This window comes from Lissotriton helveticus, chromosome 5_1 (genome assembly GCF_964261635.1).
Source record: "Lissotriton helveticus chromosome 5_1, aLisHel1.1, whole genome shotgun sequence".
NCBI lineage: Eukaryota > Metazoa > Chordata > Amphibia > Caudata > Salamandridae > Lissotriton > Lissotriton helveticus.
The window spans coordinates 257954074-257980489 of record NC_136065.1 but is presented as its reverse complement, the minus strand read 5'-3'; the positions used below and the strand labels follow the sequence as shown (position 1 = coordinate 257980489).

The 26416-nt window shown below is 43.0% G+C and overlaps 1 protein-coding gene across 1 annotated transcript in view; it reads right to left on the bottom strand.

Annotated features, from left to right (window-relative positions):
• Positions 1 to 26416, bottom strand: part of LOC144752438 (uncharacterized) — a 408565-nt gene that overhangs the window by 243641 nt on the left and 138508 nt on the right. Inside the window, exons 18-21 of the mRNA XM_078640369.1 lie at positions 18614 to 18679; positions 17321 to 17368; positions 16441 to 16506; positions 413 to 460 (exon numbers count right to left, since the gene is read on the bottom strand). Of these exons, the coding sequence (XP_078496495.1) occupies positions 413 to 460; positions 16441 to 16506; positions 17321 to 17368; positions 18614 to 18679 (228 nt within the window). The remainder of the gene's footprint in view (positions 1 to 412; positions 461 to 16440; positions 16507 to 17320; positions 17369 to 18613; positions 18680 to 26416) is intronic.

Below are 26416 nucleotides of genomic sequence, written 5' to 3'. Positions count from 1 at the left end.
AGTGATTTGCAAAATAACGATTGACTGAGACTCAGCCCGAGTAATTAACAATAGCTGAAATTAGTTCAAGCTTTCTAGCCATCACTTATTTGTATACTACAGTATATAAATCATTGTTAGATTTCTAGAAGAGGACGCAATGATAAAATAGACAAGTGAAGAGATAGAGATTGAGAGATTTGGAATTAAGAGCTAAATCAGTGAGCTTCTTTTAGGTTGTGAAGAGGAAGACAATGAGCATGAACTACATTGAATCGCTTTTTAACTGGAGATACTTAACAATATGAACAATTCTATCACTTAATTCTACTTTTAGGAAGTCTAAGCTGATGCCATTTAGTTTCAAAGAATGGGGAAATGTTTTAGACTGTTATCATAAGAGCAGTATATATTGGAGAATAAAACTACTTACTGTGTCCTTTGTGCCCTTTTCACCATCCACTGCACTAGGAGGCAGACTCTAAAGGCAACAGAAAAAGTCAGAAAGAATTGTTATGAATGACAAACTATGAAAATTAATGTACAGATTTCACAAGTGCAATCATAGTCTCTATAAAACACATGACTGCAGTGGCACCTTTATTTAGATAAGGCCAGATCCACGTAAAAGTAGTGTTAAGTGTGATGAAAGGGGCTAAGACTGCATTTATGACAAAGTAATACATCATTGCAACATGTAAAATCTCATTCTATTATCAACAACAAAAGCTTGAGCTAATTCTGCATTTTTTTGAATGGATTTATATTATATATTTTTGTCCATACAGTAATCATTACATACTTTGATCATTCATTTAGTCACCTTAAAATGTTCCAGTAGAATACACTCATGTCTTGTACATTTTTACGTTGACACACTACTCATGGAAATGTCATAAAAACCTGTGGAAACACTATTTCTGTTTTGTGCACACCAGTCTAACCTACAAATTGTGTAAATACTTTAAATACAATGGGGCAGATTTACAAGCCTATTGCACCACTTTTGCTTCACTTTTAACAGGGGAAAAGTGACGCAAAAGTGGCACAAGGGGCTTGTAAATCTGCCCCAATGTGTGGGAATCCTATTAGTAATTCATGGTACTGTTACCTATTTTTGTGACTCTCCAAAAGGCGTAGGTATGAGCACTGAACACCAATAATAATTCATTCCACCTAATGAGTACGTGAATATGAAAGTCTCCGGTTTTTCTGAGACAAAATAACCTGAAACTGAGTTTATTGAACGAGAATACATATCCACAAATCATAAAACAGCAGCTCAGAGAATGACAATGTATTTGAAAGGTCACATGTAGAAAAAGATGAAACATGAGATTTGACAGATGGAACCTTTTCTCAGGTTTGGACTGCACTGTAGGAGCAGTAGTGAAACAGTGGATAAAGACTGACCACACCACAGCATTGAGATGTAAATAGGTAAGACAAAGGGAATAGTCTGGGAAAAATGTAATTGTGTACCAAAACCAATGCTCAAGGCAAAGGTCTCTATGTGCTCTGAATTGTGTGCATCAGCAAAGCCAAGAAGGTCCATACAATAAAGAATTTAACAAAGGAACCAAGGGAACCAGGTCCTTGTCTGTGGTAGATGATGGATAAAATGTGTCCCTACCACTCTCTTTGTGTGATAAGCACCAGTGCCTCAGTGAAGAACATGATATCTTTAAGATTTGCACAAATGCATTTCAACAGGCTGAGTATGCTAACCTGTTTAATTGATGTGTCCTCAGTTTCTTGATCCGGCCTCTGGATGGCAATATCAGGAGGGGGTGGCTGGAGGAAACAAAAAAAAATACTCTTAACATTTACAACAAGACTCAATTAGGTGTGCTCCTTATATCCACTTTACTTTCACAAATCCATCAAAATTGATCTATGATGAATACTGGTTGTCTGATGCCTTTGACCTTTTTTCAATGGTGACAGAGACATGAGTGAAGGCCAAACAATAATTTTAAGAAATGGAGGGATGTCAATACCATTGCAAAAATGTAATTCCACTGATGGGAAATGGATAACTGTATGAGAACACCAAGACTTGTCTTGGTATTCAATCATTTTTTTAAATAGCAGATGTCATGGAAAGCTCATGACAACCTGGAAAAAGTATACAATACTATTATATACCAACTGGGGATAAAGCGCAAAAGTGGTGAATCAGGGATTACATGAAGGGGTGAAGTATGGTATATAGAGGTAAAGGAGTTAAGAGTAAAGGGGAGTTAGGGGGATGAAATATGCATGAATGACAGTGAATGGCCTTTAGAGTAGCAATATGTAACAAGGTGAACAGCCATGCAATTGTACTCAGTTTTTAATAAATCCTCTCTGAGCCACTTAATCTACACTGAACTGGGAACAATGTTAGATTTTAGTATAAAACCAGTAATGTGGAAAAGTAAATTTTGCCATGTTCTGTGTCCCTACGTGTCATCCATCATATGTTATGTGTGCATGATTAATATGCATATGTATTCACCATGTTCGATTAAAGACGCAATTATAGCTGTGTCCATCTCTAGTATGCCAGTTTCCAGTTCTCGTGAATACTACGAATATCAGGCCTATTTAAAGTTACGTTGCCACGTTTCTCAGTGTGCACGTTATTCCATTGTAAAGTCCCCGTTTCTAGGCCTCAAAAGGGCCCGGACACCAGATTCAGCTCCTGTCTCCTGAGCCTCGCTGAGGAGCGATACAGCCCCCACCTGTATCCCTGACCCTTCACTTACTTCCTGCCTCACAGTGCCCGGTTCAGCCTGGCTCTGCCTCTGAGTCTGCCAAGAGTATGTTATGATTCTAGTTATCAGTCCAGCCCTCCTTCTCTGCATTCTTAAAGCTACTGAATCGCATCAATAGTTACCGTCATAGTCTAGCCTTTACGTCTCCATGTAAGAGAAATACTGCATTTAATGGTCATTTAATATTCTTCATCACGCACTACATGTAGAATAATGCATGCTCCAGTCTTAGAATCAAGTTAGCCTTTCCCCTCCTGACTTCTAGTTTATATCAACATGTTCTCTAAACATCAGATACTAGATACTGTTTAGGTACATGTCGCCCTGACTCTCCAGACTTCAGTCTCTGCTCCTAGCACAGAGTTCGTAGCCCCCAGCTTCTCCTAGTAACACGTCATTGCCAGTTTGCGCGCACCATCAGGTTAGAGGTCCCGGCTCCTTAGGTAGCCCCCTCCGTGTTTCCGCCCCATTCATGACATATTCTGCTACGTTTGCATCACCTGTCTATGTATACGCCCTGTTACACCCACTTTCACCCTTATCTTTCGCGACTGCTACGCGTCACACCCACTGCTCCGCCTGTCATATGTACTGTAATGCAACTGTTTTACTATATATGCTTGTGTATTGTTATTAAATGTCACGCCAGTCCTTTCCCCAGAGCGCGCTCATCCCAGATCCAGCCCCGGCAGCTGCCGGGCCCTGCCATCCTATTCCTGTGCAGGTTGTCCTGTTCCTGTCCTTTATGCTGTAATAAACCTGCAAAACTCCTACTACCTCGAATCTTGACTCTTATTTATTGAGCTATCTGTTATTCATTTATCCATTCAAAAATAGAGGTATTATTTATTTATTTACCACATAATGGCGCCCGAATAGGGACTTGCCCTTTCCCCACGCGTCGGTGAAGCCACGCCGGCCCCCTGACCCTCTGCAGTCGTGACGGAACTCTTCTGCGCACCGGCAGATATTTCTGCTTTAAGTATCCCTCAGGCCCACGGAGGAGACGGAGGAGGCGGTCCAGCATCCAGACGAGACGGTGGAGGAACGCGGCGAGTCCCGACCAGAGCCCAAGCCGAGAGTCCAAGGTCCGAGGTATCCGGAGGCCCACCCGTAACAGAAGTCCGAAGTTCGTCCGTCCGGCGTCGAAGCAGTCCAGTCCAGTCCGAGGCCTTCCGTTCTTGCTGCCCGGTGAGTACCGTTGCTGGGGTAGTATCTAGACAGGGTCAATCTAAATTGTCTCTGGTCCGATGGGTCTGGGTACGCAGATCTGAAACGAAGTGTTCACCTAGGTGGATACGGGTCTTGATGCGTCCCTTTATGGGACCGGTATGTTCCGTGCTGTTTCAGCAGCGCATCCAGTAATTCTAGTCTGTTCCGTTCTCGAGAAATTCATGTGTTTCTTTTCTCAGTGTTCCAGGTAGTATTCTGTCCGAACTGTTGCTTCATAATGTTATTCAATGTATTTTCAATGTCGTGGTATGCCTGAATTGTCTTCTCAATTGTTATTGTTCCTCGTGTATTGTATTGTGTTCAGATTCAAGTTTGCAATGTCCCTCTTTTCGAGATTACGTCAGTTAAAAACTAGAAAGGGTCTGCTAGAAGAAGCAGTTCCTGTCCCGCCTAGGGACAGTCCAGGTCATTTTATGTATCAGAAGCATGGCATAAGCGCCATATTATATCTAGATTTATGGGTAGAGTATACCAAGGAGTTAGAAGAAAAGTATAGATGGCCCGTATCAGGTACGTGGGATGCCGAGTGCATCATGAGAGTAGAAGAAGCATTATGGAAAAAGAAAGCCAGACAGTCACAGAAAGATGCCATCGAGTTATGGCGCAAAGAATCTCATAAAAGAACCGAAAAAGAAATCAGAAAGTCAGAATTAAGTAGAGAATCCTTAGAACGAGCCCAAGAAAGGGAATTAATCGAGATTGGTGAACGAGTCAAAACCGAACAGTCAGACAGACAGAGGCATGCCCTTATTAAGGGTATGTATCCTCTTCTTGCCGAGGGCTTGCCAAAAGCGACCCCGGAGGCATCCAGTAATTTCCCGCCACCATTAGTTCCGCTCAAGCTACGTCACAAACCGACCGCAGCTGATATTTTCATTTCGTCCTATTTGGACGACACAGTCCCAGAATATGCAAATCCCGCTCCGCCAGTCCCTGTAAATCAGGCACTTCCTGCTCCTCCAGACACCGGGGCACCCTTTGCAGTACCTGCTACGGTACCCCAGGTCCAGCCTACATTACAATTTCCCGCCGCGCTAGTACGAAGAATGTCAGTCGATGGTTCCAGTCTAGGGGCCGCAGGAGGAGGTCCTCCTCAGACCCCGCCGCCAAATAGACGTCCAGGAGCAGTCGAGTTACATGAACGTGCGTTACAGCGTACGCCTAAATATCAGTCCATTGCAGAAATCAGGCGAGCTCTTACTGAATGCTGTTATGATCCAGTTCCAGGCGAGGATAGTATGGTCATATTTTCCGTGCGTGTTAGGCAGGTGTCCGAGTACTTGGTCACTTTACCGAATATGAAGGAAGATCTAGACAGAATATATCGTTTCATCCGTACAGGGGATGATCCAGAAAGTATTAGTGAAGTCATGTCTCAAAGGAAAGTTGAGATCCAGCTCATGATATTAAAGTTTCTGATTAATTGTCTAATAAGGGAACAAGATTATCCGACCAAAGATCAAGTCGAAATGAGAACCCTGACAAGGTGGAGTGAGAATATAGCCGAGGGTAAGCACAAGACTATCAGTAGTATAGAGAGTATGTACAAGAAAATTCGTAAGGAAATAATAAGGTTACATGACCAACGTAAAGCAGCACAAGTAAGCGAGAAAGAAAATGACTCTGCGGAAGAGGTAGAGGACGAGAATCCCGCCAGAATAGCGTATGTAGGAAAATCTAGATTTCCAGACCGCCATTTGCGCCTAGAACACAAGTCAGTTTTACATCATCCAGCACCAGAACAAGGTTCTCTGGAACAAGTATTTCAAGCTACCGATCACATTCTGAAATCACGAATCGGTTATAACGAGTTAAGTACTATGCATAAACAAGAACTAGTCCGATCAGCAGTCCGATGGATTACTGATTCTACCACTTTTCCAGACGAAATAGTGGCACAAATGTTTCTGAAATTGCCCCCAGCCGAGCAGCGACTGGCGGGTATGTATATGATCCAGCACCTCATTACATTGTATGAGGGTCAACATTCTGATCCAGGTCCGTTACATGATGTCCTGAACGAGTTACTCCAGTATAAATGGAAAGGTTTAGGTACTGATTTAATTAGTGTCATTCTAGAACAGCGCCACAAATATAGTATGTTTTTGAACCCGCATTTTGTTCATGTCTCACCCCCAGAAAGTAAACCCTTTTACATAGACAGACAGAATCCGTTACGAGAAGTGCATCCAGTTAAGACAGAGGGTGGTGAAATGCAACGAGTGTTTGTTTACACCCCTATCACAAAGATGGAACTCTTAGAGATGAAAAAATTAATTCCCTGTCATGATAAAGATCCAGCAGGGTTCCACCGAGAATTAAAAGACATGCTCCGTATGGGAGAATACACGTATCCAGATATTATTAAAATGTTAAAGGTCCTGTTGCCCGCAGGGGTATATGAGAAACTCAAGGAAAAAGAATGGGAGGTGGGAGAGAAAAAGATCGATTGGGCAGTTCTAGAAGCTGAAGATAAGGCACGAGTACCAGGTACCGGTCTTGGAGATAAATGTAAAGAATTACCTGAACTGTTAATACAAGTTTTGCCCAGACTATTAGCAACTAAAAAGGAAGACTGGGATGCAATCTCAGCATGTAAACAGAAACAAGACGAAGACACTAGTGATTTTTACTCTAGATTTGAAAAATGTTTTATTATAAACAGTGGCCTCAAGACGAGTAGCGAGTCATACCCTCATCTTTTTGTTACTAAACTAGTCGAGAATTCAAGTCCACAAGTTAAGAATCGAGTTTTGAAAGTCGAAAGTACCTGGCAAGCTAATACCCCGTCCCAGATGTTACAGATGCTTCAATACCACCAGAATAGAATCAGAGAAGAGCAAGATCACGAGAGAAAACGTATGAAAGACACGAAAATGAAAGTACTAGTTGCACAATCTGTTCCTCAAGACAGTCAGAAGAGGGGACCAAATCAAGCCAGTCATCCTGCAGCTCCCGTTAAAGGGAACTGCAATTATTGTAAACAGCCAGGTCATTTTATAAACGAGTGTGCAGTTCTGAAACACAACATAGCTACCGGTAAGACTAAAGAAAGACCACGTCCGCCTAGACAAGAGCAAGTTTCACAGACTTCTCAGCCACAGAATGCACAACAGACAGTTACTGTACCACAGCCCATCGCTGCAACACAGCATGTTACACAGCAGATGTACCAGTATGCTCAGTCAGAATATCCAGAGTATCAACCGTATTCATGAAACAGCCTAGAGAGGGAGGTAGGCTTGCCTCTCATCGAGATACCTGTAGATCAAGAAGGTCCCTATGTTCATAGTCAAGTATTAGGGAAAGACAGAAAGTTTCTGATTGATACAGGGGCAAGTAGGACCACTATAAGTCACGCCGAAGTTCCAGGGGCTCCGCTCTCAGGCTCTAGAAATGTTTCCCTTGGATTTTCAGGAAAACCTATTGTAAATGAAATTTCAAAGCCAGTCACCCTAGAAGTAGGTCCACTGTCCCGCACTACTGATCTGTTACTTACTAAGTCATGTCCAGAGAATCTATTAGGCATTAAAACACTGAAAGAATTAGGTGCAGTTATATGCTGTTCCCCAGAGGGAATACGATTGTTCCTACGTGACTTCAAGGGTCACTATGTATTACGAGATTTTGATCCAAGATTGTCTAATGTTCCGCAGCATCTATGGGCACAAGGTCCAACTGATGTTGGCTTTATGCAAATCACACCCCATCGTGTGACTCTTAAACCAGGTGTAGTGTTACCACGAATCAGACAGTACAGATTGCCACCTGAGGCTGTAGCAGCCTTATCCAAAATTATTGACGAGCTCATGGCTCAGGGAGTAATTGTGGAGACCGACTCCAATGTATGTAATTCTCCGATCATTCCAGTCATGAAACGTACTGATCCAAATGCACCTCCAGTATATCGATTAGTGATTGACCTTCGAGAACTTAATAAATGCATTATTCCCCAGTACCCAGTTGTCCCAGATATCTCTTCCCTATTGACAGCCATTGATTCCGAAGCCTCATTTTTTACAGTCATAGACCTCAAGAACGCGTTTTTCAGTGTCCCCATTCATCCGGACAGCCAGTTTCTTTTCGGATTTTGTTTAAATGGAAGGAGCTATATGTTCACACGCGCTCCTCAAGGTTTCACAGAAAGTCCTAGTATTTACAGTCAAGCACTCAAGAGACAACTAGACAACATTCACATGCCAACTGACACTGCCCTGCTCCAGTATGTCGATGATCTCCTGATCACAGCCCGTTCTGAACGTGCTTGCGAGCAAGCTTCACTTACAGTCTTGTATTTCCTTGCCGAGATGGGGCACAAGGTGTCCCCTTCTAAGCTTCAATTCTGTGTCCAGCAAGTGATCTACTTAGGCCACTTACTGTCCAAGAGGGGTAGGCAGTTGACACCAGACCGTATCCAGTTAATAGCGAGTCTTCCTCAGCCAAAGACCCAGAAGGAGGTACGTGCTTTTATTGGCCTTACTTCTTATTGCAGACAATGGATTCCTCAGTATGCATTCCTAGCCAAGCCACTGATACAGTTAACAACACAGGAGGCAGCCGTATCGACTGTTCTCCCTTGGACATCTGAACATACACTTAGTTTTAATGAATTAAAGAAAGCCCTATGCCAAGCTCCAGTTCTAGCTACACCAAACTACAGTAAGCCTTTTACACTTTTCGTCACTGAACGTGAAGGTACAGCATTATCTGTTCTCACACAAGATCAAGCAGGACAATACAAGCCTTGTGCTTATTTTTCGAGCACATTAGTACAAGTTCCACCCTCTGTGGAAGTTCTTTTAAACCGAACACAAACTCAGCACTTGACAATTGCACGTTTAACAGGTTATGAATTGACACTGTTTCAGCCACACATAGAAATCAGACGCTGCAACGTCCTAAACCCTGCTACATTGTTACCATCAGTTACTTTGAATCCTGCCACACACGACTGTGTGGAAGTAGTTAACATCATGACAAAGCCAAGACAAGATCTGACAGATATTCCATTACCAGATCCCGACCTGACGCTTTATGTGGATGGTTCATGTATGAGAACAAGTACAGGAGAACTAGTCGCCGCGTATGCAGTGACTACTGACACTGAAGTTATAGAGACACACCGTATTGACACCCTGTCTGCTCAAGCGGCGGAGCTAGTTGCTCTGACTCAAGCCTGCATACACGCCAAGAACCTGAAAGTTAATGTTTACACAGATTCACGCTACGCATTTGGAGTCGTACACGACTTTGGAGTGCTCTGGCAGGAGAGAGGTTTCATGACTTCTCATGGAACCAAGATTCAGCATGGTCTCCTTATTCAAGCTCTGTTAGATGCAATACACTTACCGACATCCATTGCTATCATGAAGTGCAAAGCACATACGAAAGTTACTGACATTATTTCCCAGGGTAATGATCTAGCAGATCGCACAGCCAAGCTTACAGCTCAGACTCCAGACATTCCAGTTAATAAGACACCGACACACACTCCAGATCCGACTACATGTATGACAGTTAAGGACCCTACTCAAGATGTCATAGATATCCAGTTACATGCTACTCCCGATGAAATCAAGAAATGGTCCGAACAAGGAGGGGTCCAGACAGATCAAGGATGGTTAACGAAGGGTAGAGCCACATGGTTTCTCCCCGACTCTATGGTTCAAGTCATTATTAATACCGCACATAGTCCAGCACATTTAGGAGAAAAAGCTATGTTAGACAGTATCCAGAACATTTGGTTCAACAAGCATTTGCGAGCTGCAGCCAAGCAGAGAAAAAGCTATGTTAGACAGTATCCAGAACATTTGGTTCAACAAGCATTTACGAGCTGCAGCCAAGCAGAAAGTCCGTACCTGTATGATATGTTGTCAGTTTAATCCAGGTAAAAGTGTCCCGGTGGAACAAGGTGGATTCCAGCCTCCTGACCACCCTTTTGAAGTCCTCCAGATGGATTACATTCAGATGGAGCGATGTCGAGGTTTCAAGTATGTCCTCGTAGTTGTATGCGCTTTGTCCAGGTGGACGGAGGCATATCCAGTTCCAGATTACACAGCCACGACTACTGCCAAGCAGTTGGTTTGTGAGTTCTTCCCCCGTTACGGACTCCCTAGAGTCGTATATTCTGATAACGGCCAGCCATTCTCATCCGAGCTAATGAAACACGTGTCCCTTTTGTTAGGGTACCAGTGGAAGTTCCATTGTGTACGCCATCCTGAAGCAGCTGGTCTCGTAGAGAGACATAATCAGACCCTGAAAATTCGAATTGCAAAGGTTTGTCAAGAGAAAGGTGTGGACTGGCTAATAGCTCTGCCAGTTGCCCTGTTCTATATGCGCATGGTCGCACATTCCAGATCAGGTCTGTCCCCGTATGAGGTCGTTTTCGGCCGCCCCCCTAACATGTGGGGTACTCCTAGACCTCGAAGTATTACCGATGTTTCAAGTAATATGCTGACAGATTACCTAGCTTCCTTGATGTCTGCCCTCAACTCTTGTCGTTCACAGGTTGCCGCCGCATTTCCAGACAATACCGAGGTGGCACCGCATGAAATCGTTCCCGGATCCATGGTCCTAGTGCGAAACTTTGATCGTTCAAGTCCACTGGAGCCTCGCTGGAAGGAGCCCCGACAGGTTCTCCTGGCCACCCGTACAGCCGTGAAGTTGGAGGGACGCAAAGGCTGGGTGCATCTTTCGCATATCAAAAAGTTTTATGGATTGAAGCCCATTTCAAAGAACATTTCAGATCATTTAAAGGACTGCCAAAGTACTATTCTTAAGGACTGTCCCGCAAAAGACAATGATATTGCACCCTCCCTGTTAGAGAAAACTCCGCAACAGGAGTATAAGAAAAAGTTAAGGTCTAGTAAAATAAGTCAGCCAGTTTGATTGTCTAAGTCCTCCCCTAGGTGAAACGGTTAGACCGGTTTCTGACATGTATAAAATAGACCCCCATAGTGAGAGAGTTAGTCAAAACTCAATCCGATGTATCGTTTTTCTAAGTTTCATATTATTTCTCAGCATTATGATTTCCTGCACCAGTTATGCATTTTACTTGTATTTTCCAGTTTCTCATGTAAATAAGTCTTCTAATGTTACAGTAGAGCACACGTTTAGTGATCTGCCTCCTCATGAACTCTCTTATCGCCTCGCTATGCGTAACAATTCTTTTATCCGCATGTTACATTACTCACACCAGACCAGCAATGCCACAAATTGTTGGGTGTGTGGTCGACTCCCCCCTTTCCAGACACCGAAGGGAGTTCTGCCACTCTTTCCTTATCCATTTTCTCATAATGGTTCGTGTGGAGCATGGTCCACATTAACGTCATCCTCAACAGATATGTCTTTTCTTAACAGTACATGTTTTCCAGACAAGCAAGGTCTTCCCCACAGAACAGGGTTAGATCTAGAAAACGAAGTTTACAATTTAGGAAATTATTCTTCGAATTTCATGGTCCTGAATGTTCAGTCTGCTACTACTCCCGACTTACCTGCTATTTCGGTATTACCAGTCAAAGGCGAATTATGTGTCCGAAATAATGGTTCCGTACATGTAGGACATAGTGATTGTACTACTATTGTCAAGTATAGTGACAATGGGAAATCTATTTTCAAAGCTTCACGTCATTCTTATTTTATTTGTGGTCAAACCGCATATGTTCGTCTGCCCCTCGATTGGGAGGGAACCTGTTACATTGCCTTCCTACTGCCACCAGTTTTCCTAGCCCCATCTGATTATCATAGAAACACACATCTAGTACACCTTAGACATAGAAGGGAGATTGAGTCCCCAATTGTCGATTATACTGAAACTGCTCTAGAACAGTATACAGATTTCAATAGAGGTTTCTTCTTCTTTATAGGCCCTATCCAGAACAGTAAGCTAATCCGTAGGTTAACCAGAACCCTTGAAGCTGTAGTAAATGAGACTGCCTCTGCTCTAGGTAACTTAACCGAAGAGCAATCTGCTATGAGATTTGTCGTGCTCCAGAATCGTCTCGTCCTTGACGTCATACTGGCCGATAGGGGCGGGGCATGTAGAGTCATCGGATCTAGTTGCTGCATTTTCATTCCAAATAACGCGCCGTCTGTTTATTCAGCTATAACCAGACTCCATAAAATTGCCCATCTGTTACACCAAGACCCAGGCACCTGGACATGGTCCGGTTGGTTCTGGAATATAATTTCCGCTTGGGGATGGAAAGTATTGTCCTTTCTAGGTATTGCAGTAGCGATCATATTCAGTTGCTGCCTCTGTATACAATGTGGCCCTGCGATTTGCGGCATTTGTGCTACCTCTTGTATTCCTAGTCCCAAGTCCCGTTCTAAATCCCGTTCCAAGAAAATTCGAGACGAACAATTGATGCTGTATGAAATGATAGATGGTATCATGAATATTGATGTTTCCTGATGGAAACGTAGTGACAAGGAGGGAATGTGGAAAAGTAAATTTTGCCATGTTCTGTGTCCCTACGTGTCATCCATCATATGTTATGTGTGCATGATTAATATGCATATGTATTCACCATGTTCGATTAAAGACGCAATTATAGCTGTGTCCATCTCTAGTATGCCAGTTTCCAGTTCTCGTGAATACTACGAATATCAGGCCTATTTAAAGTTACGTTGCCACGTTTCTCAGTGTGCACGTTATTCCATTGTAAAGTCCCCGTTTCTAGGCCTCAAAAGGGCCCGGACACCAGATTCAGCTCCTGTCTCCTGAGCCTCGCTGAGGAGCGATACAGCCCCCACCTGTATCCCTGACCCTTCACTTACTTCCTGCCTCACAGTGCCCGGTTCAGCCTGGCTCTGCCTCTGAGTCTGCCAAGAGTATGTTATGATTCTAGTTATCAGTCCAGCCCTCCTTCTCTGCATTCTTAAAGCTACTGAATCGCATCAATAGTTACCGTCATAGTCTAGCCTTTACGTCTCCATGTAAGAGAAATACTGCATTTAATGGTCATTTAATATTCTTCATCACGCACTACATGTAGAATAATGCATGCTCCAGTCTTAGAATCAAGTTAGCCTTTCCCCTCCTGACTTCTAGTTTATATCAACATGTTCTCTAAACATCAGATACTAGATACTGTTTAGGTACATGTCGCCCTGACTCTCCAGACTTCAGTCTCTGCTCCTAGCACAGAGTTCGTAGCCCCCAGCTTCTCCTAGTAACACGTCATTGCCAGTTTGCGCGCACCATCAGGTTAGAGGTCCCGGCTCCTTAGGTAGCCCCCTCCGTGTTTCCGCCCCATTCATGACATATTCTGCTACGTTTGCATCACCTGTCTATGTATACGCCCTGTTACACCCACTTTCACCCTTATCTTTCGCGACTGCTACGCGTCACACCCACTGCTCCGCCTGTCATATGTACTGTAATGCAACTGTTTTACTATATATGCTTGTGTATTGTTATTAAATGTCACGCCAGTCCTTTCCCCAGAGCGCGCTATCCCAGATCCAGCCCCGGCAGCTGCCGGGCCCTGCCATCCTATTCCTGTGCAGGTTGTCCTGTTCCTGTCCTTTATGCTGTAATAAACCTGCAAAACTCCTACTACCTCGAATCTTGACTCTTATTTATTGAGCTATCTGTTATTCATTTATCCATTCAAAAATAGAGGTATTATTTATTTATTTACCACAGTATAACAATTAGAGAAGTATCTGCTTACTATGCCCCTCGTGGCCTTTTCCCTATCCACTACAGTTGGAGGCCGACTTTAATGCTAAAAGAGATAGTCAGAAAGAGTTCTCCATGAAAGACAAACTATGGTAATTATTGAAAGTTTTCTCAGGTGCATTTTTAGTCTCTCTGACCAAATCAAGTGCAGTGGTGTCCTTATGTCCACAAGGGCAGACCCATATAAAAGCAGTGTTGGACATGCTGTAAGGGTATTATACTACATTTGTGAACCAATAATACAGCATTACATAATATGGAAGATAATCATTTTATCACCAACAACAGTTAATGCTAATTCTACATTGTTTCTGAAAATTAATTTTTATTATCTTGTTTAGGTCAAGCAGAAATCATAGTATAGTTCTGCCGCTCATGTCGACGCCCTTACCAAAGGCATCAAGTGCAAATAAAAAAAAGTTCTATTTGCACCCTCCTACATCTCTAACAATCATCATCAGTTGGCATTGTAGAATGTTTGATGATGAGGGTTTTTAGATATATTATGCCGTAATTCACCGGGTGGCCCATTTAGGTTACTCAAACTGAAATCACTTATGTCTTGTACATGTTTACATGGAACGTTCGAACTTTGAAATGTCAGCAAAACTTGTGGGAATTCTCTTTCTGCATGGAACTCCCCATTCTGAGCTATGACTTTGTTAATATCTGAATTTGTGGTACTGTCACTCATTTCATATGAATCCCAAAACAAATTCAAAAATTCATGGTATGAATAGTAAACACCACTATTAACTCATTCCCTATAATGAGTGCTCATAAATATACTAGCCTCAGGTTTCACTGTGGCAAAATAGCAGGGATGGCTCACCTGTAAGCGCGGGTACAGCCCGCAGTGCCACGGGACAGTTGACTCGATCCAAGTCCCCTGTGTTGAGGCAGACGTCTGTCCATAATCACACAGTGGTCCGCATACCTTGCAGCGAGTCAGCATGCCTCAGCAGCCCCTGTGCATCACAACTGCATCCACAAGACTGCGGTAGCCACAGCAGCACCCAAACCAGGATGGGCAGCCTCTCCCCTTGCTCTGCCACTCCAACCCCTATTACAGATGCCCAAAATCTCACTGCTGCTAGGCCTAATCAGGTCCCAGGTAGTAGGCTTGTAGCCTGCAGGATATTGCATAGCGGCAGCTCCAGTGGCCCGAATGGTTAATGCAGGCCTGCCCCAGCCACACTCCACAGCACACAGCTCTGGGTTCCAGCATTCCAAGCATGCCTACCCACCACCTTCCAGCACCCTGCGGAGGGTGGTATTCAGACCCCGTCGCCTAGCTTCAGGTAGGTGATTGAGGCAGGTCAGCGGATGACCTCCCCAGTGGAACACACCTGACTAGGCTGCAGGTTCGCAGGACAATGACTGAGTTCTGCGAGAAGGAAGTATAATCTCCAAAATGGGTTCTGTGGTACCACACTGGACGCAGAAATGAGAAGAGCGAGTGCTCTTTAGTGGATGTGCCTTTCAGGGTGACCCGAAATTAAACACTTTTAAATGTCAGAGAAAGTTGCAGAAACACACCCTCTCCACAGAACTCCCCATTCTAAACTATGAATATGTTAATACCTTGGATACCTTGGGTGGGCATTCTGTTACGAATTTGTGGTTGTGTAGGTCACTTTTATGAATTTCTATAGGAATTTTAGGAGGCACAGTAAACAAAATGAACAGCACTATAAACTCATTACTAACCCTGGGCGAAGCACTACGCTACGCTCGTGGAGTTTGCGAAGTTTTCACAACTTCGCACTACGCGAGCTGCACGTAGCACAGTGCGAACATGCGTAGTGCAGCGTAGCGGTCATTTTTTGCTTGTTCGCGGTCCTGAACGTCATGTTCGCGACCGCGAGCAAGCAAAATTACATCCCGGCGAGATTCTCAACGCGAGGAGGTCAGGTTTCTCATTGTGAGTGGTTGCGCATGCTCGAGACCGCTCTCAATGAGAAATTACCTGTTCGCGTTGAGAAAGCTGCCGCTCGAGTAATAATCTACTCGAGCAGCAGAAAACTACAGCTCGCACTGTGCAAGATGCCGTTTTCAATGCTTGCACAGTGCCGGATGCTTGTGCGCACTGTGCAATCATTGAAAACGCATCTTGCACAGTGCGAACATGCTACTATGCAGCTCGCGTAGTGCTACGTGTAGTTCGCGTAGTGCGAAGTGCACTTCGCGTAGCTTCGCGTAGCGCTACTTCGCGAACTACGCCCACCCTTACTCATTACCCATAATGTACAATTGTAAATATACTATGGCAAAATATTTTAAACTGGGTTTATGCAACAGCAAATACATATTCAAGAATCACAGATAAATGGCAGGGATGCATTATATATATGAGGAAGCGAATGTGTTTAAAAGGCTGCATCATGGAAAAGACGAATAAGGACCTTGGAGAGATGGTACTTCATGTCTGAGGAGTGGACTTCACTAAAGGAGCAAAGAATTAAATAATTAATAATGGCTGCCTAAATCAGTGAACAGAGGGGTGAGCATGTGAAGGGAATAGCCGGGAACAGATCATACTAAGTACCACAGTCTGAGCACAAGACTTTAGTCTTAAATGACTCTGAAATGTGTGCCTCAGCAAAACAAAGATGGTCGCGAGTGTGGAAAATTTAACCTTGGAACCAGGCCCTCGTCTCTCATTGATAATGGACAAAGGGTATCTCTAGTCCTCTAAGCATGGTAAGCATGATCAAAATCGATACCAAACAGGATATTCTTGAGTTTTTCACAAAAATATATCAACAGACTGATTATACTAACATCTTCAAGTGGTTTTTCCTCAATTGTCTGATCCAGCTTCTGGTCAGCAACATTTGTCATAGGTACCTGGAAGAAACAAAAAAAGAACTAACATTTACAACAAAATAAAATTATGTGTGGGGTGATTTGGCATTTGGATTTCACCAATCATTGAAGTTTATCTAATGTGGTCACTGGGTTTCTAATGTCCCTTACCTCCTTACATTTGGGATGAGTCATAAATGCAAGTCAGAAAATAATTTTAAGAAATAGAGCTATGGGAACACCATTCCACAAGAAATACATTTGGGTGACGGGAAATGGATAGGTGTATGAGTAGTCTCAAAATTGTAACAGTATATACATAATATAAAATATGATGGAAGGAATGATTGCAATTAGTCTAACCACTGGCAGTCGCTTGGTGTAGCATTCCAACCCATCATTCTTTTTTCCACCATGCTAATTCACATTAAACCCAGTGATTTGCAAAATAACGATTGACTGAGACTCAGCCCAAGTAATTAACAATAGCTCAAATTAGTTCAAGCTTTCTAGCCATCACTTTTTTGTATACTACAGTATATAAATCATTGTTGAAAATATTAGATTTCTAGAAAAGGACGCAATGATAAAATAGACAAGTGAAGAGATAGAGATTGAGAGATTTGGAATTAAGAGCTAAATCAGTGAGATTCTTTTAGGTTGCGAAGAGGAAGAAAATGAGCATGAATTACATTGAATCGCTTCTTAACTGGAGATACTTAACAATATGAACAATTTTATCAATTAATTCTACTTTTAGGAAGTCTAAGCTGATGCCATTTTGTTTCAAAGAATTGGGAAATGTTTTAGACTGTTATCATAAGAGCAGTATATATTCGAGAATAAAACTACTTACTGTGTCCTTTGTGCCCTTTTCACCATCCACTGCACTAGGAGGCAGACTCTAAAGGCAACAGAAAAAGTCAGAAAGAATTGTTATGAATGACAAACTATGAAAATTAATGTACAGATTTCACAAGTGCAATCATAGTCTCTATAAAACACATGACTGCAGTGCCACCTTTATTTAGATAAGGCCAGATCCACGTAAAAGTAGTGTTAAGTCTGATGAAAGGGGCTAAGACTGCATTTATGACAAAGTAATACATCATTGCAACATGTAAAATCTCATTCTTTTATCAACAACAAAAGCTTGAGCCAATTCCACATTTTTTTGAATGGATTTATATTATATATTTTTGTCCATACAGTAATCATTACATACTTTGATCATTCATTTAGTCACCTTAAAATGTTCGAGTAGAATACACTCATGTCATGTACATTTTTACGTTGACACTACTCATGTAAATGTCATAAAAACCTGTGGAAACACTATTTCTGTTTTGTGCACACCAGTCTAACCTACAAATTGTGTTAATACCTTAAATACAATGGGGCAGATTTACAAGCCCCTTGTGCCACTTTTGCGTCACTTTTAACATAGGAAAAGTGATGCAGAAGTGGCGCACGGGGCTTGTAAATCTGCCCCAATGTGTGGGAATCCTATTAGTAATTCATGGTACTGTTACCTATTTTTGTGACTCTCCAAAAGGTGTAGGTATGAGCACTGAACACCAATAATAATTAATTCCACTTAATGAGTACGTGAATATGAAAGTGTCCGGTTTTCCTGAGACAAAATAACCTGAAACTGAGTTTATTGAACGAGAATACATATCCACAAATCATAAAACAGCAGCTCAGAGAATGACAATGTATTTGAAAGGCCACATGTCGAAAAAAATGAAACATGAGATTTGACAGATGGAACCTTTTCTCAGAGTTGGACTGCACTGTAGGAGCAGTAGTGAAACAGTGGATAAAGACTGACCACACCACAGCATTGAGATGTAAATAGGTAAGACAACGGGAATAGTCTGGGACAATTTGTATTGTGTAGCAAAACCAATGCTCAGGGCAAAGGTCTCTATGTGTTCTGAATTGTGTGCATCAGCAAAGCCAAGAAGGTCCATACAATAAAGAATTTAACAAAGGAACCAAGGGAACCAGGTCCTTGTCTGTGGTAGATGATGGTCAAAATGTGTCCCTACCTCTCTCTTTGTGTGATAAGCAGCAGTGCCTCAGTGCCGAACATGACATCTTTAAGATTTGCACAAATGCATTTCAACAGGCTGAGTATGCTAACCTGTTTAATTGATGTGTCCTCAGTTTCTTGATCCGGCCTCTGGATGGCAATATCAGGAGGTGGTGGCTGGAGGAAACAAAAAAAAATACTCTTAACATTTACAACAAGACTCAATTAGGTGTGCTCCTTATATCCACTTTACTTTCACAAATCCATCAAAATTGATCTGTGATGAATACTGGTTGTCTGATGCCTTTGACCTTTTTTCATTGGTGACAGAGACATGAGTGAAGCCCAAACAATAATTTTAAGAAATGGAGGTATGTCTATACCATTGCAAAAATGTAATTCCACTTATGGGAAATGGATAACTGTATGAGAACACCAAGACTTGTCTTGGCATACAATCATTTTTGAAAATAGCAGATGTCATGGAAAGCTCATGACAACCTGGAAAAAGTATACAATACTATTATATACCAACTGGGGATAAAGCGCAAAAGTGGTGAATCAGGGGTTACGTGAAGGGGTGAAGTATGGTATATAGAGGTAAAGGAGTTAAGAGTAAAGGGGAGTTAGGGGGATGAAATATGCATGAATGACAGTGAATGACCTTTAGAGTAGCAATATGCAACAAGGTGAGCAGCCATGCAATTGTACTCAGTTTTTAATAAATCCTCTCTGAGCCACTTAATCTACACTGAACTGGGAACAATGTTAGATTTTAGTATAAAACCAGCATAACGATTAGAGAAGTATCTGTTTACTATGCCCCTCATGGCCTTTTCCCTATCCACTACAGTTGGAGACTGACTTTAATGGTAAAAGAGATAGTCAGAAAGAGTTCTCCATGAAAGACAAACTATGGTAATTATTGAAAGTTTTCTCAGGTGCATTTTTAGTCTCTCTGACCAAATCAAGTGCAGTGGTGTCCTTATGTCCACAAAGGCAGACCCATATAAAAGCGGTGTTGGACATGCTGTAAGGGTATTATACTACATTTGTGAACCAATAATACAGCATTACATAATATGGAAGATAATCATTTTATCACCAACAACAGTTAATGCTAATTCTACATCGTTTCTGAAAATTAATTTTTATTATCTTGTTTAGGTCAAGCAGAAATCATAGTATAGTTCTGCCGCTCATGTCGACGCCCTTATCACGCAGTTAGGTAAACAGAAGAACTACCTCAGACGAAATATTACAAAAGAACAGCAGTCAGCCATTAAACAACTCAGCACTGACACATCAATAGTGGTCAAGCCGGCCGACAAGGGGGGAGCCTTGGTGGTGTGGCAAAAAGAAAAATACATTGATGAGGCTAATAGTCAGATTGGCAACACAGAATGGTACAGGAAGCTAACAAATGATCCGACCTTTACAATCCAAAATGAAATTCTAACCAAAATAAAACAGGGTTTAGATGATGGAATCTTGGGCCCAAAAGAATTCGACTTCTTGAACAAGCGAAATCCACGAACTCCGGTAATTTACTTTTTGCCTAAAGTTCATAAAAACTTAGAACATCCACCCGGAAGACCGATTGTCTCCGGGTGTGATTCGATTCTGGAACCGCTGGCAAAATATGTCGACGTATTCCTAAAACCATTCATGTGTGAAGTAAAATCATATATTAAGGACACTACTGACTTCATCACAAAAATAGAAACCACACCTTTTGATGACACGAAGGAATTGATGGTCACTTTTGACGTCAATTCTTTATATACACAAATCCCCCAAGAGGAGGGATTAGAAGCCATAGAATTTTACCTAGAAACACGGCCAAGACCCCATAGAGTGCCAACTAAATTCATCATAGAATTGGCAAGCCTGGCACTCAAACGTAATTATTTCAGATTTATGGACACCTTTTACATGCAGGTGAAGGGCACCGCCATGGGGTGTCCTTATGCCCCAGAAATGGCGGTGCTCTTCATGTCACTGTATGAAGAACGTTTCATCTACCGACAAAATCCATATAGCATACTCATCGACCGATGGTATCGCTATATTGACGATATCTGGTGTCAGTGGAAAGGAACTGAGGGACAACTGAATGAGTTTTATGAATGGCTAAATAACAGACACCAGGACATAAAATTCAGCATGACCAGCAGCAATAATCGCTTAACCTTTTTGGATGTGGAAGTGCTACATGAGGATGGTAAGCTAGTCACCACCCTATATCGCAAACAAACTGATAAAAACACGATTCTACATTACCGAAGTTATCACCCGAAAAGTTTGAAATCAAACCTACCCTACAGCCAATTGTTACGAATTAGACGTAACTGTTCGAGAAAAGAGGACTATGAAATACACGCACAAATACTGTGTGACCAATTGACCAAAAGAGGATACCCGAAAAAAATGTTGAAACATGCCACCAAACGCGCATGGTTCACGCCTAGAGATGTGTTGCTTACCAAAAAAGAAAAAAAAACCCTAGAACAATTAGTTTGTGTTACCACGTTTGGCCCACTCACTAATAAATTCAAGGCCATTGTATTAAAAAACTGGCATTTGTTGTCCAATTTAGATATACCTTTTCCAAAGCCCTTGTTCGCCCTAAAAAAGAACAAAAACATCGGACAACAAATAATCCGAGCGGACCTGGGCATGGTGCAACCAAAAAAAGATTTACCCACATTGTGGAAATTGGACCCAGTCAAAGGACACCATAAATGCGGTAACTGCATTTCATGTACGAACACCATTGAAGGCTCCACCTTTGACCATCATAGTAACAGATGGACCCATGTGGAATTCACAAACTGCAAAAGCAAAAATGTAGTTTATGTAATTATTTGTCCGTGCGACAAACTCTACATTGGAAAAACTACGCAACAAGTTTCACAAAGATTGGCTCAACACAGATCTAGGATCAAACAAAAAGTCCTCAATGCACCGATGGTACAACATTGCATCGACCTCGGGCACACAGAAAAAGATTTGAGGTGGTCTGTGCTATCAAAAATTAAAGTCCCGACTAGAGGAGGTAATGTGGAAGAACTACTATCCAAAAGAGAAGCATATTTAATTTTAAAATACGACTGCGTGAGTGCAGGGCTGAATGAACATACTGAATGCCAAAATCAGTAACTGGGTCGCAGGTAGTTTAGACCACCGTAACACCGAGAAGCACGTTCTGGACTACAAGTCCCAGAATCATGAAGTCACATGTTTAAATCCAATGTTCTCGTGAGACTTGAGCTTTCACTCACCAGAGGAATCCGAAGCAGACAGCGGCGTATCGCAAAGACTTTACAGGTAAATGCCCTCCAAGCGCGTTAATTAGATACCGTTCTCAAACATCAGGACATCTTAGCACTAAGACTCCCGTTCCGTTTATCATTTCTAGCAATTAATTGCATATCCGGAACGAACACAGAATTGTGTAACGCCCCGTTCAGCAGAGGCCTGGCGTCCGGTACATCCTGATACAGAGTGCAAGTAGGTGCTCACTTTTTAATTTTAACATCAGAAAATGTAAATGACGTTTAAGTAATTGTCCTTCTAAAACGCAACGTTACTTACACCCCTCAGGAACAATCAAAAATCAAGAGGTGGCGCCCCAGGCCCCCACAAGCCAGGCGCTCCGCGCCCAACTGAGTATCAATAAGTAAGTGCTGACATGTTCTTTGGCCTGTTGAGCATTGTGAGGCGCCCGCTTTACACTTTTTCAGAGAATATTAAAACCATATGTCTGTTGACATTTCAGCTCTGGCGACAGTCAACAAATCATTCTGAAATCCACAATTTATTCGAAAACGCTCTGCCTGATAACCACGTGAGTGAAGCTCCCATTATTGTTAATAAACAGTATCACAACACAAACATTGGTAAGAAACAGACCCTATATCACTGCTTTTATTGCAGAATACAAGGAGTCCCACAAGAGATTGAACACACGAAGTTTCAAATTGAGCAACAAGGTAATGACAATTGAAGCCGAACCAAGTTAGTGACAACAGTAGTAAGGGTCCAATTTCTAATAAGCCCCCTGCTTATATTTACATAGGTACCCAGCCCCGAAGCCCTGAGGAAGAGCCTGAACAAGCAGAGAGACAGGCTCAGAAACGCGTCGGCTTACAGGCTTCTCATTCGTTCTAAATTCGAATGTCTTTTGGTGGCGCATAAGGCTTTGTTTTGAACACAATTAAACATAAACTGAATTTGCATTGTAACATTTGCCTTTGCGCCCATCAGGTCGGAATATTGATAAATAAGCATTTCAGTGGCCTGATATAGAAATTGTGGACAGGGTACTCCCACAAAAGAAAAAACCTTATTTGTTGAAATCTTAGGTTGAAATCGTTATGAATGTTTCACACTTTTTTTGTAATGTATAGCAATGTATGTTTGTATTTGCATGTAACTATATGTGTCTATGTGCAGGACAGTGAGTAATCCTTCGGACTGTCATAATTAAGTATAAACTGAAATAATTTTTCTCCTTTACCCATTTATAATAAAAAATGCATATCTAAGGATTAAATACCTCAGTATATGCCTCTGCTCTAAATAAAAAAGATAGCAGAATAAAAACTGGTGACCGGGTCTTCTTCTCTTTTTCTCAGACGCCCTTATCAAAGGCATCAAGTTCTATTTGCACCCTCCTACATCTCTAACAATCTCATCAGTTGGCATTGTAGAATGTTTGATGATGAGGGTTTTTAGATATATTATGCCGTAATTCACCGGGTAGCCCATTTAGGTTACTCAAACTGAAATCACTTTTGTCTTGTACATGTTTACATGGAACGTTCGAACTTTGAAATGTCTTCAAAACTTGTGGGAATTCTCTTTCTGCATGGAAATCCCCATTCTGAGCTATGACTGTGTTAATATCTGAATTTGTGGTACTGTCACTCATTTCATATGAATCCCAAAGCGAATCTAAAAATTCATGGTATGAATAGTAAACACCACTATTGTTTACCACACAAACGCGGCGATTCAGGCTGCGGGTGTGTGCTCGTCTCGCTGCTGATTTTATAGCTGATTTTACTAGCTGTGTTATAAATTTATTTTGCTAGCGCTAATTTGTTCAATGTTCTGTGTTTCTGGGTACTGGGCTTGGCAACCTACCTACCTGCTTCCTTACGCTCTTGACCCCGTTCCGCCCCGGCATTGTGCCGTTTGTGCGGAGGGTCGTTCAGCCGAGCGCCACGTCCTGCTCCTGACACCACTTCCGCCCTGCCTCTCCACTTTGCAGGTTAGCGGTCTAGTGGCTCACTTCCCGACCAGTATAATATGGCGGCCTGGCGGAAGCGCAGCGGACGAGCGCAGCGGGAGCGCCGACTTCGCGCCAAAGTTGCGCCTAAGCTAAGCCCGTCTGCACCCGTCCACGGCCGGCCGCGTCCAGCGGCCACCCTCTATGCTCATTGCTTTACGTATTCCTCCAAGGATCTGTTCTCCCTCCCGGCCCCCTTGAGCTCCGCGCCGTCAGCACTGCTCAAGACTGCGGCATCTTGAAACCTCACTGCTCCCCCTCTAGTACACTCGACGTGCGTATTCCCATCATCTGTAACAACTCCTCCACCTTGCCACCTGCTGACGGCCCACCAGCTTCCCACTCTATCTCAGTTGTTTACCTTAACACCCGCTCGCTGGCTAAGCATCAGCTTGAAATCTACCAACTGCTGGACAACAGTAATATCGATATTCTTCTCCTCTCGGAGACTTGGTTAACGGATGACTCTACCCCCGACATCCTCGCCGCTATCCCCTCGGGCATCCAGGGCCTGGCTTTAACATGGATCAGTTCCTTCCTGCACCAGCGCTCCCAGTCGGTTCATTTATCCACTTTTTCTGCCCCCTACATCTTACAGTCCAATAGGGCAGCGGGCAGAATGGGTGGGGGGGTAGCTGCTATCATCCGCTCCCAATACAATTTTACAAATCTGGAAACTGCTACCATCCCCAACACCGACATCCTTATGCTGAAATTCATTTCTCCCAAGTTCTCCTTTATCTGTGTTCTTGTTTATCGTCCCCCTGATAGCATGTCTCTTTTCCCCCATCAATTTGGCGACCTCATCTCTCGGTTAGTTATTAACTCTGCCAAAATCCTCATTATTGGCGATTTTAACTACTGGCCGCTGGATCCCCGGGAAAGCAGTCTCTCTACAGAATTCACAGATTTGTTGCTTGGCTTGAACTGTAAACAGCACATTTCAGTGGCTACCCATACTAAAGGCCACACTCTCGACCAAGTATGGACGGCCAATCTTGACATCTCCCCTCCCCTAGTCTATCCCTGCACCTGGTCGGATCCCTTTTTTATTTCCTTCTCACTGGAGCTTGTTCTGCCCCAGCGCCCCTTACTCACTACCAACTTCACTGCACGGAACTGGAAGCAAAATATTTCTGAATTCCACTCCATCTTACTCACCACAACCCCCAGTGACATGCCCATGACATTCACCCAAACAGACGTCCTCGACCAATGGTTAAAACAGGCGAGTGACGTGGTTGCCCCGCTAAGAACCACTAAAACTAAACGCCCGCACGATGCTCAGCGCTGGTTCACAGACCAACTAAAACTGGACAAATTAGCTCTCAGACAAGCTGAGCGCCGTTGGAGGCATAACTATGACCCCCTATTAAAACTGTCTATGTTGATTTACTAAAACTTTACAAAAAATCTATTTTATCGGCCAAAACTTCCCACTTTTCCCAAAAAATTCTCAGCTCAGCCTCCAAAACCAAGGATATTTTTTCTATTGTAGAAGAACTCTCCCTACCCAACCACGTCACTGTTCAACCCCAACCTTCACAGGCCCTTTGTGACTCCCTCAATTCTTTTTTTATTGATAAGATCATCACCATCAAAAACAATATCCCTCTTCCCTCCTCATTTACTGCCTGTTCCTTACCTCCCATGAATCTCTGCTGTTTTAATGAGTGTCCCCCCATCTCCCTGACAGAGTTCACTTATTTACTACATGCGGTCAGTTCAGGTTCCCCCAATGACTGCTGTCCCCCTCAAATTCTGAAAGCCGCTTTTTTGGCTTGTCCGTGCCCCCCCGTTAGCACTCCTCAACAACTCGCTTGCCACAGGTTTTGTCCCTGATGCTTTCAAACTGGCGGTTGTTGTTCCTATACTCAGAAAGCACGGCGCTGATCCATCTGTCCTGAGTAACTATCGGCCAATCTCCCTCCTTCCCTATCTGGGGAAGGTTCTGGAGACTTATGTCACCCGCTGCCTCAGCACTTTCATTGAAGAGTCTTCTTTTTTAGATGACCAGCAAGCCGGGTTTAGACCAGTCCACTCTACGGAAGCTGTCATCGTGGCTGTAATGGATGTGCTGAGACAAGGCGCCGATAAGAACCTGGCTCAAGCTCTTGTCCTATTAGACCTGTCGGCTGCTTTTGACACGGTCGATTATGCCATCTTGATCGACCGTGTCAGAAACGCGGGCATCCAGGGCCTGGCTTTAACATGGATCAGTTCCTTCCTGCACCAGCTCTCCCAGTCGGTTCATTTATCCACTTTTTCTGCCCCCTACTCTTCACTTTCCTGTGGTGTCCCTCAAGGTTCTGCTCTGTCGCCCCTCTTATTTAATCTCTACATGCAACCCCTTATAGCTTCTTTCCATCATACCCCTGTCACTATTTTTAATTATGCGGATGATTTACAGTTAATTTTTCCTATCGACTCCTCCCCTTTTTCCTGTGCCAACTATCAATTAACTATGCTTGCCATCTCGGAGTGGATGCATTTCAGCCAGCTGAAGCTCAATCCCAGTAAGACGGAGTTGGTGCTGACAGGAGGGTCCTCCAACCCCTGGAGCTCCAGCTTCTGGCCTCCTTCCCTTGGCCCCCCACCCTGTCCTGTCAATACGGTGA